Source organism: Lepidothrix coronata, unplaced genomic scaffold (genome assembly GCF_001604755.1).
Source record: "Lepidothrix coronata isolate B3197 unplaced genomic scaffold, Lepidothrix_coronata-1.0 Scaffold31, whole genome shotgun sequence".
NCBI classification, from domain to species: domain Eukaryota; kingdom Metazoa; phylum Chordata; class Aves; order Passeriformes; family Pipridae; genus Lepidothrix; species Lepidothrix coronata.
In genome coordinates this window covers 1,421,466-1,435,373 of record NW_016690211.1, presented here as the reverse complement: position 1 = coordinate 1,435,373, position 13,908 = coordinate 1,421,466, and the positions used below count along the sequence as shown (strand labels likewise).

Sequence of the window (13,908 nt, the reverse complement as noted above, 5' to 3'; positions counted from 1 at the left end):
AAGAACACACACGCAATCCTAATAAAGAAATGGATATTTTGTTTACTTAAAACTGAACTCCAAATAGTTTTGCCTGTAGAAACAATTATTTACAATATTATGTCAATATAGCTAGTTTCCACCCTTGCAACATTTATGCTGATGCTTCAGTTCTAAATAGCTTTTTTTGTTTCTTCCTCTGAATTTTGCGTAGTTTCTTTTTATCTTTAACAATTGGCTTTGACTCTGGTTTCACAAGCTGTATTTCCACTGGCTTTTCTTCAGCTGGAGTTTCAAAGACCACTTCGGTAGGATCTTCTTTAACAAGGACCTTACTCGCTTTTTTCTTCTCCTTTTGCACTTCTTTCACATGCTGTTTCTCTCTAAACTTAGCTGCCACTGACAATCTTATCAGCCGTCGATGCTATAAGAATTTAAATTTGAACATGTTTCAAATAAGCAATAGGAAGAAACCCAGTATTAAATAAACGTGGTAATTTCTCTGCTTAGTGGTCAAAATCCTCAGTGTAATGCCATCTTTTCAGTGACATCACTTCTGCATTCATTCCATGCTCACAGGATTACAAATTAAAAAATTACTCTGTTCTCGAATTATTATCAGTTGGGGCTCTTTTCTATGAAGGGTCTTGGAGAAGGGCATGTGTGATACTCCTGCAGAGACAGACTGCAAGATTGGTTTTCAAATAAGTTGCTGAATGAAAGAGAAAACAAAGAACTGCTTACCATATTTGGGGACTGGTAATGAGGATTTTCATACAGAGTTGGTCCTCCAAAGCTACCTTGGAAGATTTTTATGAGGTTCAGGACAAAACGAGGCCCAATTTCTACTAGAGATGCATCTTCTTCTATTATCTGCAATAAAAAGAAGACTTTCTTAAATTCTCATGGATCAAATGGCAGTATATGACCTTGTTGGCACCTTACACATGATAACGCACAACTGAATTTAAATCTGAGATATGGTGCCCCTGAAGCTGATAAGCTAGACTTGTATAAACCCAGTTCTGTACATAAAGCAGGTCTTTTAGGTTCGAGTCAGCTTTTAGAGAGTACTAGGTATTTGTGAATTCTTCCTTTAGAAAGTAAGCTCCAGCTCACTTTGGGTCAAAGCAGCAAGTAAGGTTACAGTGCAAAGTGTAGGCTTTGTAGGGTAGTACTTCCCATTACCAAGACATCCATCACAGAACCACAACTCACTGAATGCAGGTTGATTGAACCAGATCTCTCCAGAGATACAGGAAAAGGTAAGTCATTTCAGGACTGAATCTGGAAGCACTAGAGACTGGCATATCCAAATAATAATAATAATGATTCTTCTCACTTTATTTTAATTAATAGATTTGATATGAAATTACTCCACAGAGCTCCTTCTGAAGAGCTAAGCGAGACCACTAACCTGGTAATTCCGAAACCAGATCCTCTCATCTGTAATGGTGAAGGTGAAAACATGATCGACAAAAGGTTGGCTTTTGGGGTGATACTGTGGTGTGCTAAATATCTGTAATAAGAGGAAGCATTTCTGAGTATCTACAGTTTAAGAGGTCAAGCATAAATGGCTCAGTTTAAATTCGTTTTAATTTACTAAGATCCCAATCCCAGGTTACACTTCAAAATTCAAAACTTAAGAACAAGTATTCAAGTCACATTAAGAATATGACCCAAATATCTTGAGGACTTTTTGAAAGTTTAGAAGTGTAAAACTGCTACTTGAAAAAACACTCGAGATTTTTAAGTATGTTGCCAAAAAACATTTCCAATGAAGAAGAAACACTGGACAGCAGAACTACAGACTGACCTGAATAAACAATTCTTTTAGCAGGGCATAGTGTGGCTCCTTGTCAAATATCTACAAAAAATAAAAATTGAATTTTACACACAAATCTAAATGCAATAGTCATGCAAAGAGAACAAAAGCAAAGCCAATGAAATGAAAACTATACTTACTGGATCAAAAGATAAGAGGGGCCGTGAGCCCCTTAGGCAATTTCCTGTCATCTTCAATTCAGCCAGTGTGTGAACTACAGTGATTTTTAAAAAGGTATATCATTTTAGTACTTACAGAAAACTGTACGAAGAAGCAAGAGTACAAACACAATAATGTCAACCAGCTTACCATTCTGCACTAAGAATTTAGCTGACGGTCCCTGTGGTGTGTTTGAAAGCCTGCGGAGGACAGGGGGTGGGGAAGACAGAAAAGAAAAACATTAACAGCAGCCAGAAGGTATGCTGGATTTCCACAGTACACCCTCACTCCTGTATTGAAGTAATTTTGGTTGCTTTCATAACATTATCGAGTTCCTTTAACATACTCATAAATACCTGCTTTCTAAATAATTTTATAACATACTTCTGTAAACGGTCTACAAAAGCTGGTCATGCATTGTAAACTTGCACTATCCACAGAAGTGCAATATTAGAACAGATTTAACTAAGCAACGCTATTTCATGCATCTTCACTATTACAGTAAGAAACTTAAGCTAAAACTGAAGCATCTGCAGCTATATATAGAAATGTAACAAAACATAACATTTCCTTACCACATATAGAGATCCTGTTTCTTTTTCGCTTCAAAAAAGATGCACTTATTGCAGTTTTTCATTTCACACACCTAAACAAGATGTTCAAATTAGCTGTTTACAAACATTTTGAAGATATTACCGAAAACTTTCCACATTCGTCACTATGAATGTTCAAAAGCAAAGGTTTTGACTTAATAAATTCCACCTAATGATCCCAAAACTTTAGCTGAAGCACTTGTTTTGCTGACAAACCTCACATAATTATTAAAAAGAAAAATAACTTCATTAAAGCTACAAACAACCTGATAAGCTCTCCAGGCATAAACTTGAGAGCAGCAGCTGTAACATTACGTCCTAGGTTCAGGACTACCACTGTCCTACTACACTGTTTGAGCTGGCTGCATATTTGCGTCCTGCATTCTTCAAGTATGAACTATGCTACACCTCTCACCTACATAGAAGGTTTTATTTCTTCATGATGAAAATCTACATTTAATTAGAAGTTTAATTTTGGTTTCATTAATCAAAATTCAACTTCCTGTTTTAACACAAGTGTTTTCAAATATCAGTAGTTTTCACCTATGAAGTTATACAACTCCTATAACTAGTATGAGATCCTCTGAACTTGGCTGCCCTTTTCCCTTGCACATTGGATTTTCATAGAAAATTTAAAAAAGAAAATAAGCACTAAAAAGATCCTTGGTTACCTCATTAATTACAAATAACTGGTCTTTACGGTCCATTTTAGTATCTGGAAGATAAGAACATTTATGAGGCTGGAAAGACAATTTAACAAAAGACATTCTTTTAACAGTCAGTCCTTTTTCAAGAATTTTACTAGTTTATAAATGAAAGATTAACCATCAAGTGGTTTCAGTCCTGTTATGGAATAAACAAGCATAGCAGCAAAACTGTGCACTTGCAGGACTGATGCCACAAGATTAATTTCCCAGGAAATATTAGGATATGACAGGTCCTGTATTTGTTGGCTCAAAAGGGGTTTGGTGTTTGCTTAAGATACAAGTTTCATTAAAACACTTATGTACCATATTCAAAAAAAAAAAGAACAGGTTGCTAGAAGTTCTTGGTTTAAAAGTATTCTGAAAATATAACCTAGGAATGATGCTTAACCCTACCTGCTTTAGAGTGAGGCATCAATGTTCTTAAGTCTTGCATTAGGTGCCTTGTTCTGAAATTAATTCCACGAGAGGAGAATATCAGCACTCGCTCCTTATTCTTCCATTTACCCTAAGAAAAAGACATAAAAGTTACCTGGGAAGTTTCTAGCCTTAATAATACTACAACACAGCAAAAATAAATGTTCGGACGGTAAGTACAAAACCCACATTTGTTATTATCTGTCCACCCAGCAAGAGCAGTGGCTTCCCTAGAGAATGCAGGGGCCTTGCTTTTACAGGAGGAACTGTCCTCCATCCTGCTCCAGTGTGCTCCCAGATAAAGCCTTTCCCTCGCACCACAGCATTAAGAAGCCACTTATTCACAAAAAGCACCTCTCCTTCCCTGCAAAACGAGCTCAGGTACAGCCCCAGAGCACAATTCCGCCTTTCCTACCCACGAGCATCCGACGAAATCTCTGCCCTACACGTGCTACTCTTTGTTTTTCTTGTAAGGAACCTATAACGCAATTACTGAACGCTCCTCAGGATGATTCCTAAATGGAACAGGCACCGTTTCCATATACCTTTTGTGTACAACAGAATTACCCAACTCTTCCAAACACTTCTGAGATCACGGTAACCCATCTTATTTACACCGACCAGAACAACGCCCTTCGCGTACCCTCACAGACACACCACACCACCGCCTTACTCCTACTCGCGCTGGCATTATAAAAGATTATGACTAAGCTAAGCAGCGGTGTTCCCGCAGGCAGCCCGAGCGCCGGCACCCCGGGGAGGCCGAACTCCTCGGGAGGAGGCGCGCTCTCCCGGCGGTACCTGGGACACGGGCGGCGGGATGCTGTATTCCTGCGGGGCTCCGGCCGGGGCCGCCTCTGCCTCTGCCGCGCTGGGGCCGGTCCTGGCGCGCTTCCCCTTTCCCGGCGGGAGCGCCTCACGCTTCCTCTTCCCCGCCGCCATCTCGCCCCACGCCGCGCACGCCGCTCCCGCCCTTCCTGCGCTCGCCACTTCCTCCGCTCCCGCTTCCTGCGCCGCCCCTTCCGTCCCGCCCCGCTCCCGTCCCTCCTCTCCCGGCATCCAGACATGTCGTTCTCGGCGCCGCCGCCTGCCAGCGGCGAGCCCTACGTGCTGTCCGCCAGCCTGGACAACGCGCGGCACCTCTCCAGCCTCCTGCGGGCCGTGCACTTCCAGGACCACGCCACGTGCTTCGCCACGGCCAGCGGGCTGCGCGTGACCGTGGAGGATGCCAAGTGCATCCAGGCCAACGCCTTCATCCAGGTGGGACATCGGCGAGGCGGAGGGCACCGCTCTGGGAGACCTTAGAAAGCTCCCGGTTACCGCATGTGTCCGGTTCTGGGCTCCTCAGCACAAGAAGGACAAGGAACCACTGGAGAGAGTCCAGCGGAGCCCACAAAGATAATTAAGGGTCTGGAGCATCTCTCTTATGAGGAGAGACTGCGGGAGCTGGGCCTGCTTAGGGAAGAGAAAACTGAGAAGGGATTTCATTAGTGCATATAAATATCTCAAAAGCAGGTGCCAGGAGGGTGGTGACAGACTCTTTCCAGTGGTGCCCAGCGACAGGACAAGGAGCAATGGCCATAAACTAAAACACAAGAAGTTCCACCTCAACATGGGGAAGAACTTCTTTACATTGAGGGTGGCGGGGCACTGGAACAGTTGCACAGGGGGATCGTGGAGTCTCCCTCTTTGGAGGTATTCAACACCCCCCTGGATGTGTTCCTGTATCACCTGCAGTAGGTGACCATGCCTTGACCGAGGTCGCTGAGATCCAGCGATCCCTTCCAACCCTAAGAACCCTGTGATTCTGTGTATACCCGCAGAGAAGGGGAGACTTTGGTCACAGTGAGGCTGCCGTGTGGTGTCTGTGCTGCCGAAAGGCCAACCCTTGTGCCTGGTGTGTTCCTGTTCCTGCACACCTACCAGCGTGCTAGGCTGGCACTCTTTTTTAATGTGTTGGCACCTGCCAGGCCTGTGGCTTCTTCTGGCCATGCTGTGCTTGGATGCGTGAGCAAGTTCTCAGATTATCCATCTTTAAGTGGTTTTATTATGTCTCATCCCAAAGCCAAAAGGTGGGATTTATGTCAGCTATGAAAGAGAGCAGAGATTCACAGGTACTTGTCTGAAGTTACCAGCTGGGCTGAGATGGTTGTGCTGTTCTCAGTGTGCCACAGGATGGGGTTTGCCCGCTGGATGGCAAATAAAATACGTACTGCTTTCCCAAAACCAGCTCACGTCACCCGGCTTTGTTTCTGAGATATTTCTGTTTCTGCAGGTGCTACAAAGCAGTGAGTGCCAGTGGCAAATGGGAATGTGTAGAGCAGTTTACCCCCATCAGGCTAGTCAAAGGCAGGATTCAGCACATATTTCAGTGTGGTGAACTCAGTGTTCAATTCTGTTCTTACATTCTTTTATTATTTGAAATGTTCATGCTTTGAGCGAAGAAAAGTAAGTATTGTTTCTGGAGAAGGGTAACGCATTGTACAGTTCCATGAATGTTTCCAGCTCCAGAAGTAGGCAGCTTTAGGCTTTAACGTTTGTGGCTCGTTTTTAAAACATAAAAGTCAAGTGTTTAGGTTTTCATGCTTATGCTATGCTACCTTGTTTTGACTGTGACCTGATTGTATTTTGCTAGTTTTGGGGATGAAGACCCCTTTTACTATAATCGATACTGTGTTGCATCTAGAAATCACTTTGAGTAATGCTGATTTCTGAAAGTGAAAGCTCTGAATTTAAGGAAATAAGTGCAAACTGTAAAATAATTACAGAGACATCCCATTTTTCATCTCTTTAACTTACAGGCAGAAATTTTTCAGGAATTTGCTGTTCAGGAGGAATCAGTGATGTTCCGGATCAATTTGTCTGTTCTTCTTGACTGCCTAACCATTTTTGGAACCAGCTCTTTGCCAGGTGTGGTATGTTTCCTGTGAATACTTGCAAGGCTGTGTGGGTGCTGCAAGATGCACTGTGTACTCCGGTGGAGTGGAGTGATACCATGGCAGCTCCTTGGGCAGTTCTACTGTTGCAGCTGTATATTGGACTCCACATTTCTCTGCCGTTTTGGTTGTGAATGACCTAAAGACCTGAATCAAGTGATTTTGGGAAACCAGATGTTCAGGGGGTGATTGTGTTGCAAAAGAAGGGTGTGACTGCAATGCAAGCTAAGCTGCATTAACTTCAGTTTGGGTTGCACAAATTACAACAGTAGTAGAACAGCATGATGTGAGCCACAGAGCCTCAGGACCATGGAGGATTTTCCAATTCCTCTGAACTAATTGTAGCATATATAGGTAACATTAACCTGCTTGGTAGATTAAATGGTTTGGATTTGAACTGTCTACACACAAATCATTTCGTTTTGCTGCATAACACTTCAGACTGCGTCTAGGAGGCTGCACTAAGTAATGTAATGTATGTATTGGAGGCTGGACCAAACACACTGAATCAAATTGATCTGTGCCTCTTGTGCCAGTAGCATGTGAATTTTCTAAAGTGATCAAGTGTACTAGGTTTGCTCTCTGCAGAATGTATATTTCATTCTCTTTTTCAGGAACATCAACGGCCCTTAGGATGTGTTATCGTGGTTATGGTTATCCCCTGATGCTGTTCTTGGAAGAAGGGGGAGTAGTGACAGTGTGCAAAATTAACACTCAAGAACCTGAGGATTTGTTAGATTTTGATTTCTGCAGTACAAAGGTGGTTAATAAAATCATCCTGCAGTCAGAGGGGCTACGAGAAGCATTTGCTGAACTGGATATGACCAGTGAAGTTCTGCAGATTACCATGTCTCCAGATAAACCCTACTTCAGGTACTGGAAACTCTGCTTTCAACTCAAATGTTTATGCTTGGCCTCCGTTGGTGAGAACTGGAAGTTCTCAGGGTGGAGAGAAGGGTACTGCTTCATTTCAGGAAGAATTTTAATGAATATAGCAAATCATAGTATGTAATCTAATTAACATAGTAAACAGTTCTCAACCTGGTAAATGTGACACTGGTTTGGACAGGTTAGCATTTTTAATTAAGCGGAAACAGACAGCTATGTTTTGTGAGAGAGCCATTGGAATATGCACAGTGACTCATTCTGATAAGTTTTTAGAGAGCTGTGAGCAGGTATTTCGAGATGGTGCTTTTTGTCTTCCAGGTTATCCACTTTTGGAAATGCTGGAAGTGCACATCTGGACTATCCTAGGGACTCTGATTTGATGGAAGCATTCCACTGTAACCAGACTCAGACAAACAGGTTAGGAAGTCTGTCATCCATGCCCTCTGTGCCAGGTCATGCATTCTTGATGAGAAGTTTAAAAACTGTTCTTGCATTACTGTAACATTTATTTCACTAGTATGGGGGGGAAAATATTTCCTATCTGATAAAAATCTGTGTCTGTAATCAAAAGCTAAGTGTTAACAATATCAGTCTGATGTTGTTACCAAGTAAAGACCAAATAGGTATGTTGCTAATTGTTTTTTATTTATTCTGTGGCATTGTTTGAGAGTAATGTTTCAGCTCCTCTTTGCACAATGTATTTTTTCAGATTGCTTTTTCTTTTCCTGTAGGTACAAGATTTCTTTGCTTAAACCATCTACAAAGGCACTGGCTTTATCTTGTAAAGTGTCCATTCGAACAGATGCTCAAGGATTTCTTTCACTTCAGTATATGATCAGGAATGAAGATGGACAGATCTGTTTTGTGGAATACTATTGTTGCCCTGATGAGAATATTACTGAAGCAGAACTGTAGATGTATGTGCTGGCATCTGTAATATATTTTTGTATTATATAAAATATGATATTTTTTTTAATAATTAAATGAAGGCTGTAAAGATTGATAGACTTAATATTGTCCTTTTTTTTAACTCTGGAATAAGAAATCTGAGGACTTTAATTTTCTTCCCTTCCATTTCTTAGCTTGACTCAAAAAAACTGACTCCAAAAAAGCAAAAAGTGGAGTTGATCTCCTGTAGACACTGGTTGCAGCACAGATGTTAAAGTAGTGTTTGCTGCTTTTTACAATGTTCTCCAAGAATTTTTGTTTCTGTTTTGTTTTTTGTCTTTGGCTTGTAGTAAGCAGTTACACAAGGGAAAATCTGAATACTAGCTGTATATTAGCCAGTTAACTTTCAGTGACTTAAAACCAAATTTGTCTTGAAAGAGGATAACATTTTCAAAGTGATTTCTTAATAGCAGCAGGTGGTTTCTTTCTGGCAAATGCTGACATGTTTTGTCAGTGAAGCCACTAGGCTTCTCCTCATCTTGATTAATTCTTAATATAACTCAATTCCTTGGAATTTCATCAATACCAATTTACCATTTTGTCTGCAGTACTGGTGTTGAATTGGTAAATTGATACAGAAGCCAGGATTTACTTACTCATTACTCACAACTGTTCTGGCTACATCATTGTTTATTGGATCAGTAATTTATTACACATCTGCAAGAATGCTGCTGCTGAAATGTTTCTGTATGTACATGACCCTGTTCCTACCCTGCTACTCTCTACTAGTGCTGTTAAAAACCATAAGAAGAGAGAAAAGTTTCATATTTAAAATGATTTATGAAATTTGTTTATCTTCTCAGTAGCCTTTTTCAGCAACAGGAAGCACTCGTAAAGTGGAGTTTCTATAGCCTTAGACTGTGGTCAAGTTTTGTTGTTTGTCAGATGAGGTCCTGCTTTGCAGTTATGGGAAACAGTAACAGTGTGTTACCAGGTGGATTGCTCCACAATCCAACAGAATCCTTACCAGGTGGATTGCTCCACAATCCAACAGAATCCAAGGCCTTTGGGATTATTTTAAGTTTAAAATACTTCTGTTTCCCGTTTTTCACATCTTCCTTATGTCATCAAGAGTATACTTTCAGAGTGCACATTGTTAGCAGCTCAGTTTTGTTGCCTTCCATGCAAATCGTCCGTTTATTGCAATAAATTTTACATTTGAAAAACAATTACAAATTTTTGAACTACAGGGCTGATAAAGATACCTAATAATATTCTAAGTTACTCTTATTTTGGTTTTGTTGTTTTGGTTTTTTTTCCAAACTAAAGTATTCAGTGTAGGTGAACTTCCTTTTGGCTTACTGTTTCCATTTCTTCAGTGAAAGAAAAGGTATGCTCTCATTGGGAATTATTAATGTTATCCTTGACTACCGAGTGTTAAGACTGATTTACATAATCTCTGGGTGACAGGATAAAAATGAAGCAGAACACACCACTTCCTTAGTGTGATTTATTTCAGAGTGTCCAAGTTCCTTGTATTGTGTTCAAAGACGTTGCCGTGGCTTAAAATTTGTATTTTTATATGATTGCCTACAGATGTACTATGTTATTCTTAAAATAGTACTTTTAATGATTTCTTATATAACCTACCAACAGTGATCATGGAAGCAAAGTTCTAAGAAGTTAGAACACCACAAAATACCAGAAAGTAACTGCTGCATTTCATAAATGTTAGGTATTACAGACATGCATGGTTTGTGCAGGACTTAATGTCTGTACCCCAAGTGGGCTGAGTCTGGTCCTAGACTCATGTAGGTAGGGAGATGCCTGTACACCTAGTGCTTTCATGGATATGGTTCTAGGGGAACAAAAACATGGGAATTCTGAGCTACAGCCTCAGTGCTGTATGGCAACAAGTGGAATTAGGATCCATCTGCAATGGATTCTTTTACATCTCTACCCTCAAACACAGGAACACATCCTTTTGACTTTGAAAGTTACTTACATTCTGCAGACCTCCACTGTGCCATTAGATTTAAGTTCCTGCCACACTTTGCATGAGATCCAGAACTCGGGTTACTTTAGTACTTTTTCTGTCTGCTGTTTGACAAGTCTCTTCCCCTACAGGAAACCTGCAGCAGAGGAAATGTTTATTTCATGTTTTTTCGTTTAATAATATCACAGTTCCTGGGGTGGGAACTGTAACCAGCATCTCCTACCCAGGTTCAATTTAGCTGTGGTAGGAGCTGCTGGGCAGCTCCAATGGGGCAGCACTGGGGCTGTGGGCATCCCAGATCAAGGAGCCATAAAGCAAATTATTTTGATTCATGCTTTTTAGAGTAAGAACTGACCTCAGGTCTTCAAGAAGGCATTTCTTTGATCCTACCGGAACACAGCTACAAAGCCTTGGGTCCACCCAGACTGCAAAGATACCAGAATTCAAAATAATGCCTTTGGCTCCTGGTCCTGACAGTCTTTATGCAACAAAACACAAACAATGCCAGTGCTAATGTTATCTCCTGCCTCCCAGCACACTGAGTTCTTGTGTCTCCTTGGCTTTCTACAGCCATTTGAGTCTGTAAAGACTGTTGAGCACGAAATTCCTCAAAATATATTGAGTTCTATACCTCTTTTTCAAAGTTAGTTGTGGGAAAGAATCAGTTGTTTAATATTTATTGATGGATTTATAAGGAAATAATATTCTTATATACTTGACTAGACGGGTCTTTAGTTGGTTAATGGAGCAGCAGGAAAAGCTGAAATAAACCACATGCTGTTTCCTCTAGATATCTGTTTTTAAGTTCATTTTGTAGCAGCTTGTAAACCCCTAAGAATGCAGCAAGTGAGTCTTACCAAAATAAATATGTAGAAACTGTGTAAGTAATTATAGCAGCACTAAACAGTACTTTTGCTGATAGAACACTAAACAAATACAGAATTATTTTTAAAATGGAGCTATTACAGAATAGACACTTGATGCCTTCCTGTTCAGACAGCAGCTCATTTTGATGTGAATCTGTCTTTGAGGGGGGCCAGGACCGCTTAGGTATAAATGAAAGTGACAACAATGTATTCAGCCTCTTTCTACTCTGCTTCTGTCTTTAGCTGGGCTCTAACGAGGAACAGGACAGTGCATCAGCATTGCTAATTAATTGGGGGGGCTCTTCAAGGGCGTGGGTGTTGGAGGGAAATGTAATCAGGTGCCCACACAGCTCTGATCTCTTTGTGGAGTTAACAAACTCACAGGAGTGAGAAGTGGGCTTGAATATCCACCACAGCTGTGAATGTCAATCTATGCAAGTATCTTGGAGAACTGCATCCAAAGGAAGTCTAGAAAGAGCTGCCCAGGAGAAGCTCCCCTTTTGTTAAACTGTTGAAAATCTGGGCAGAGAGATGATGGAAATTTCAATCCCATTGCATCAGTATTTGAGGTGGGGTAGTGGGTTGGGGTGTAGGGGTGGTGGTGTGTGTGTCTGGGTGTGGATTAAAAATTTCATGGAGAATTAAGCAGCCTCCCACCCTTCCAGCTCAGATGGGACGCTGGGGTTGACCAAAAAAGAGCAAGTGAACAGAAAGCTGGAGGCCTTAGGTAACGGGTCCATCTGTACATATGTGTGGATCTTCCCCCATAAATGCTAGAGGACTGTAGCAATGGGTTTGCAGCACTAAGGAAGGCAAGAAGCTGCTCCACCCAGTCATGCAGTAACTGCAGAGAGGTTGCAGTTTGTATACTTTTAAGCCTAATCAACAAGAAAGGAGATTAACTCCCTGAAACAGACAGCAGCTAACAAGCTCTGAGTGATGTCCAGCGTAAGAACTGAGAGAATGATCAGTCGATAGAAGATAGAATAGTAATTAATAAGAGAACTATGTAACTTGTAGCCAATGAACATTAATGCCTGTTTGCTAATGCTTAGGAATACATCTGGTCCAGGTAGCTCTCTTTGCAAGCTGTAGTTTGAGATACAGATTGAGCTCTGGGTGGGAGATGAAGAGTGGTGATGGGTGACACCGTCCAGGTGGATGAACACAGAGAGTGGGGGCAGGAGCCAACTTGGGAGGAACGACCAAAGGGTATAAAAGCCCAGAGGTCCTTTGAGGTCCCTCCTTGGGGGCACCAGCTTGAGCTTGACAACAAACTTGTTGGAGATCTTCACTCTCCTCATAAAATAAATAAGGGTATGAGACAGGTTCCAGAGGAGCTGGGGAGCAGTCCCAGGCTGCTACTTGCATACAGGACTGGGGCGGGTGTCCCTTGAGAGCAGTCACTCTCCGGAGCTGACCAAGGCTCCCAGAAACGCTCCTGGAGAGGCACAGGCTGCACAGAGCTCCTCTTCCCTGCTGTAACCCAGACCGGGCGATCCCATACGGCTTTAATTATGCAGATATTTGCAAGGCAACATAGTGCCAGAGGCTTTAATTATACAGATATTTGCAAGGCAACGTGGTGCCAGAGACACATCAGCCAAAGCATCTGCAGAGGAAACTGCTGTCCCTCGCTAGTCCGGGCCACCAGATGGTGATGATTTCTTCATGTGGCAGCAAAGGCAGGAATTTTAGAAACGCTGTGGATAGCAGACAGCCGCCCTCAGGCAGCACAGGACTCCGGGCCAGTCTCACTCCCACCGCCTGCTCCCAAACCCTCCGCACACGTGCTGCGGGACGGGACAAGGCAAGGAGGAGCACTGCCAGGGAGCACAGCCACCCTCACCACTGTGACCTTCCAGAAGGCACCCAGCTTTGGGACACCTGTACAGGCATGTCTGCACCTGGCTCTGCAATGTCTGTCCAGCTGTGCTCACACCCAGCTGTGGCCTCACCAGCTGCTGAATGCAGTGCTGTTCTTTTGAGAGCTGCAGTTTGAATAGCAAGAATCTAGAGGAGCTGTTTCTAGGAATGGGACAGTGAAGACCTTTGTGCTTGTAGTTGTCACTCCCCACAGTTTTCTAGCTGTGAGGGAGGCTTGGAGGGGAAGGAATGCCAGGTTAATCTCTCAGGAATGTTTTGAGGTTTTTTTCCTTTTAGCCTGGAAAATGCAGCTTAATCCCCCTTGCTCCCCAGACTTTTCTTTAGGGGGACATCTCCTGGCGGACAGCAAAGTGTTTAAAGAGAAGCAAATGCATTTTTGCTTTAGCAAATGTCCAAACATTTTTGGACAGAGCTTCTGAATGTGCAGTGGGTGTGGGACTGTTGCTACTTTATGACAGGGAATGCAACAAGAGTCCCGTGGCCTGAGCCTAGCCATCACTAGGGATGATTTTGGCTAATCCCAAGAAGGGTGACCACAGTGGAACAACAGCTTCTCATACAGGTATATTGGTGTTTTGATGCCTGTTTCCTGAGGGTCACTGGGTGCAGGATACCATCTGCAGCATCTGCCCTGGGCAGGGTTAACACTAGCACACCCAGGCAGGCAGGAGCAGACCGCCACCCGCTGGGACGAAGGAGACGGGCTTCAGCCCTGAACTCCTTGCAGGAGATGATGTCACTGAGATGTGGCTGTTTCCAATCTCCAGCTG

At 42.5% G+C, this 13,908-nt stretch overlaps 2 protein-coding genes across 2 annotated transcripts; one reads left to right on the top strand and one right to left on the bottom strand.

Moving 5' to 3' along the window:
* On the bottom strand, positions 1–4,646 carry BRIX1 (BRX1, biogenesis of ribosomes). The gene is made up of 10 exons (XM_017811337.1): positions 4,479–4,646; positions 3,657–3,768; positions 3,228–3,271; positions 2,539–2,609; positions 2,114–2,163; positions 1,945–2,018; positions 1,796–1,846; positions 1,397–1,498; positions 724–852; positions 1–403 (listed from the first exon to the last, which is right to left on the bottom strand). Exons 1-10 carry the CDS (start codon positions 4,617–4,619, stop codon positions 134–136), a joined length of 1,044 nt encoding a protein of 347 aa, XP_017666826.1. The 5' UTR covers positions 4,620–4,646; the 3' UTR covers positions 1–133.
* An 81-nt stretch (positions 4,647–4,727) lies between these two features.
* On the top strand, positions 4,728–9,653 carry RAD1 (RAD1 checkpoint DNA exonuclease). Its single transcript, XM_017811336.1, has 5 exons — positions 4,728–4,937; positions 6,479–6,587; positions 7,228–7,486; positions 7,820–7,918; positions 8,233–9,653. Exons 1-5 carry the CDS (start codon positions 4,743–4,745, stop codon positions 8,414–8,416), a joined length of 846 nt encoding a protein of 281 aa, XP_017666825.1. The 5' UTR covers positions 4,728–4,742; the 3' UTR covers positions 8,417–9,653.
* The last annotated feature ends 4,255 nt before the right edge of the window (positions 9,654–13,908 follow it).

Excerpts from the sequence above, each read along its gene's own strand:
- RAD1 (XM_017811336.1), top strand. The coding sequence starts at position 4,743 with ATGTCGTTCTCGGCGCCGCCGCCTGCCAGCGGCGAGCCCTACGTGCTG. Across the intron at positions 4,938-6,478 it reads AGGCCAACGCCTTCATCCAG|GCAGAAATTTTTCAGGAATT; the intron begins GTGGGACATCGG and ends TTTAACTTACAG. Across the intron at positions 6,588-7,227 it reads TGGAACCAGCTCTTTGCCAG|GAACATCAACGGCCCTTAGG; the intron begins GTGTGGTATGTT and ends TCTCTTTTTCAG.
- BRIX1 (XM_017811337.1), bottom strand. The coding sequence starts at position 4,619 with ATGGCGGCGGGGAAGAGGAAGCGTGAGGCGCTCCCGCCGGGAAAGGGG. Across the intron at positions 3,769-4,478 it reads TCCCGCCGCCCGTGTCCCAG|GGTAAATGGAAGAATAAGGA; the intron begins GTACCGCCGGGA and ends TCTTTTTCTTAG. Across the intron at positions 1,847-1,944 it reads CCCTCTTATCTTTTGATCCA|ATATTTGACAAGGAGCCACA; the intron begins GTAAGTATAGTT and ends TATTTTTTGTAG.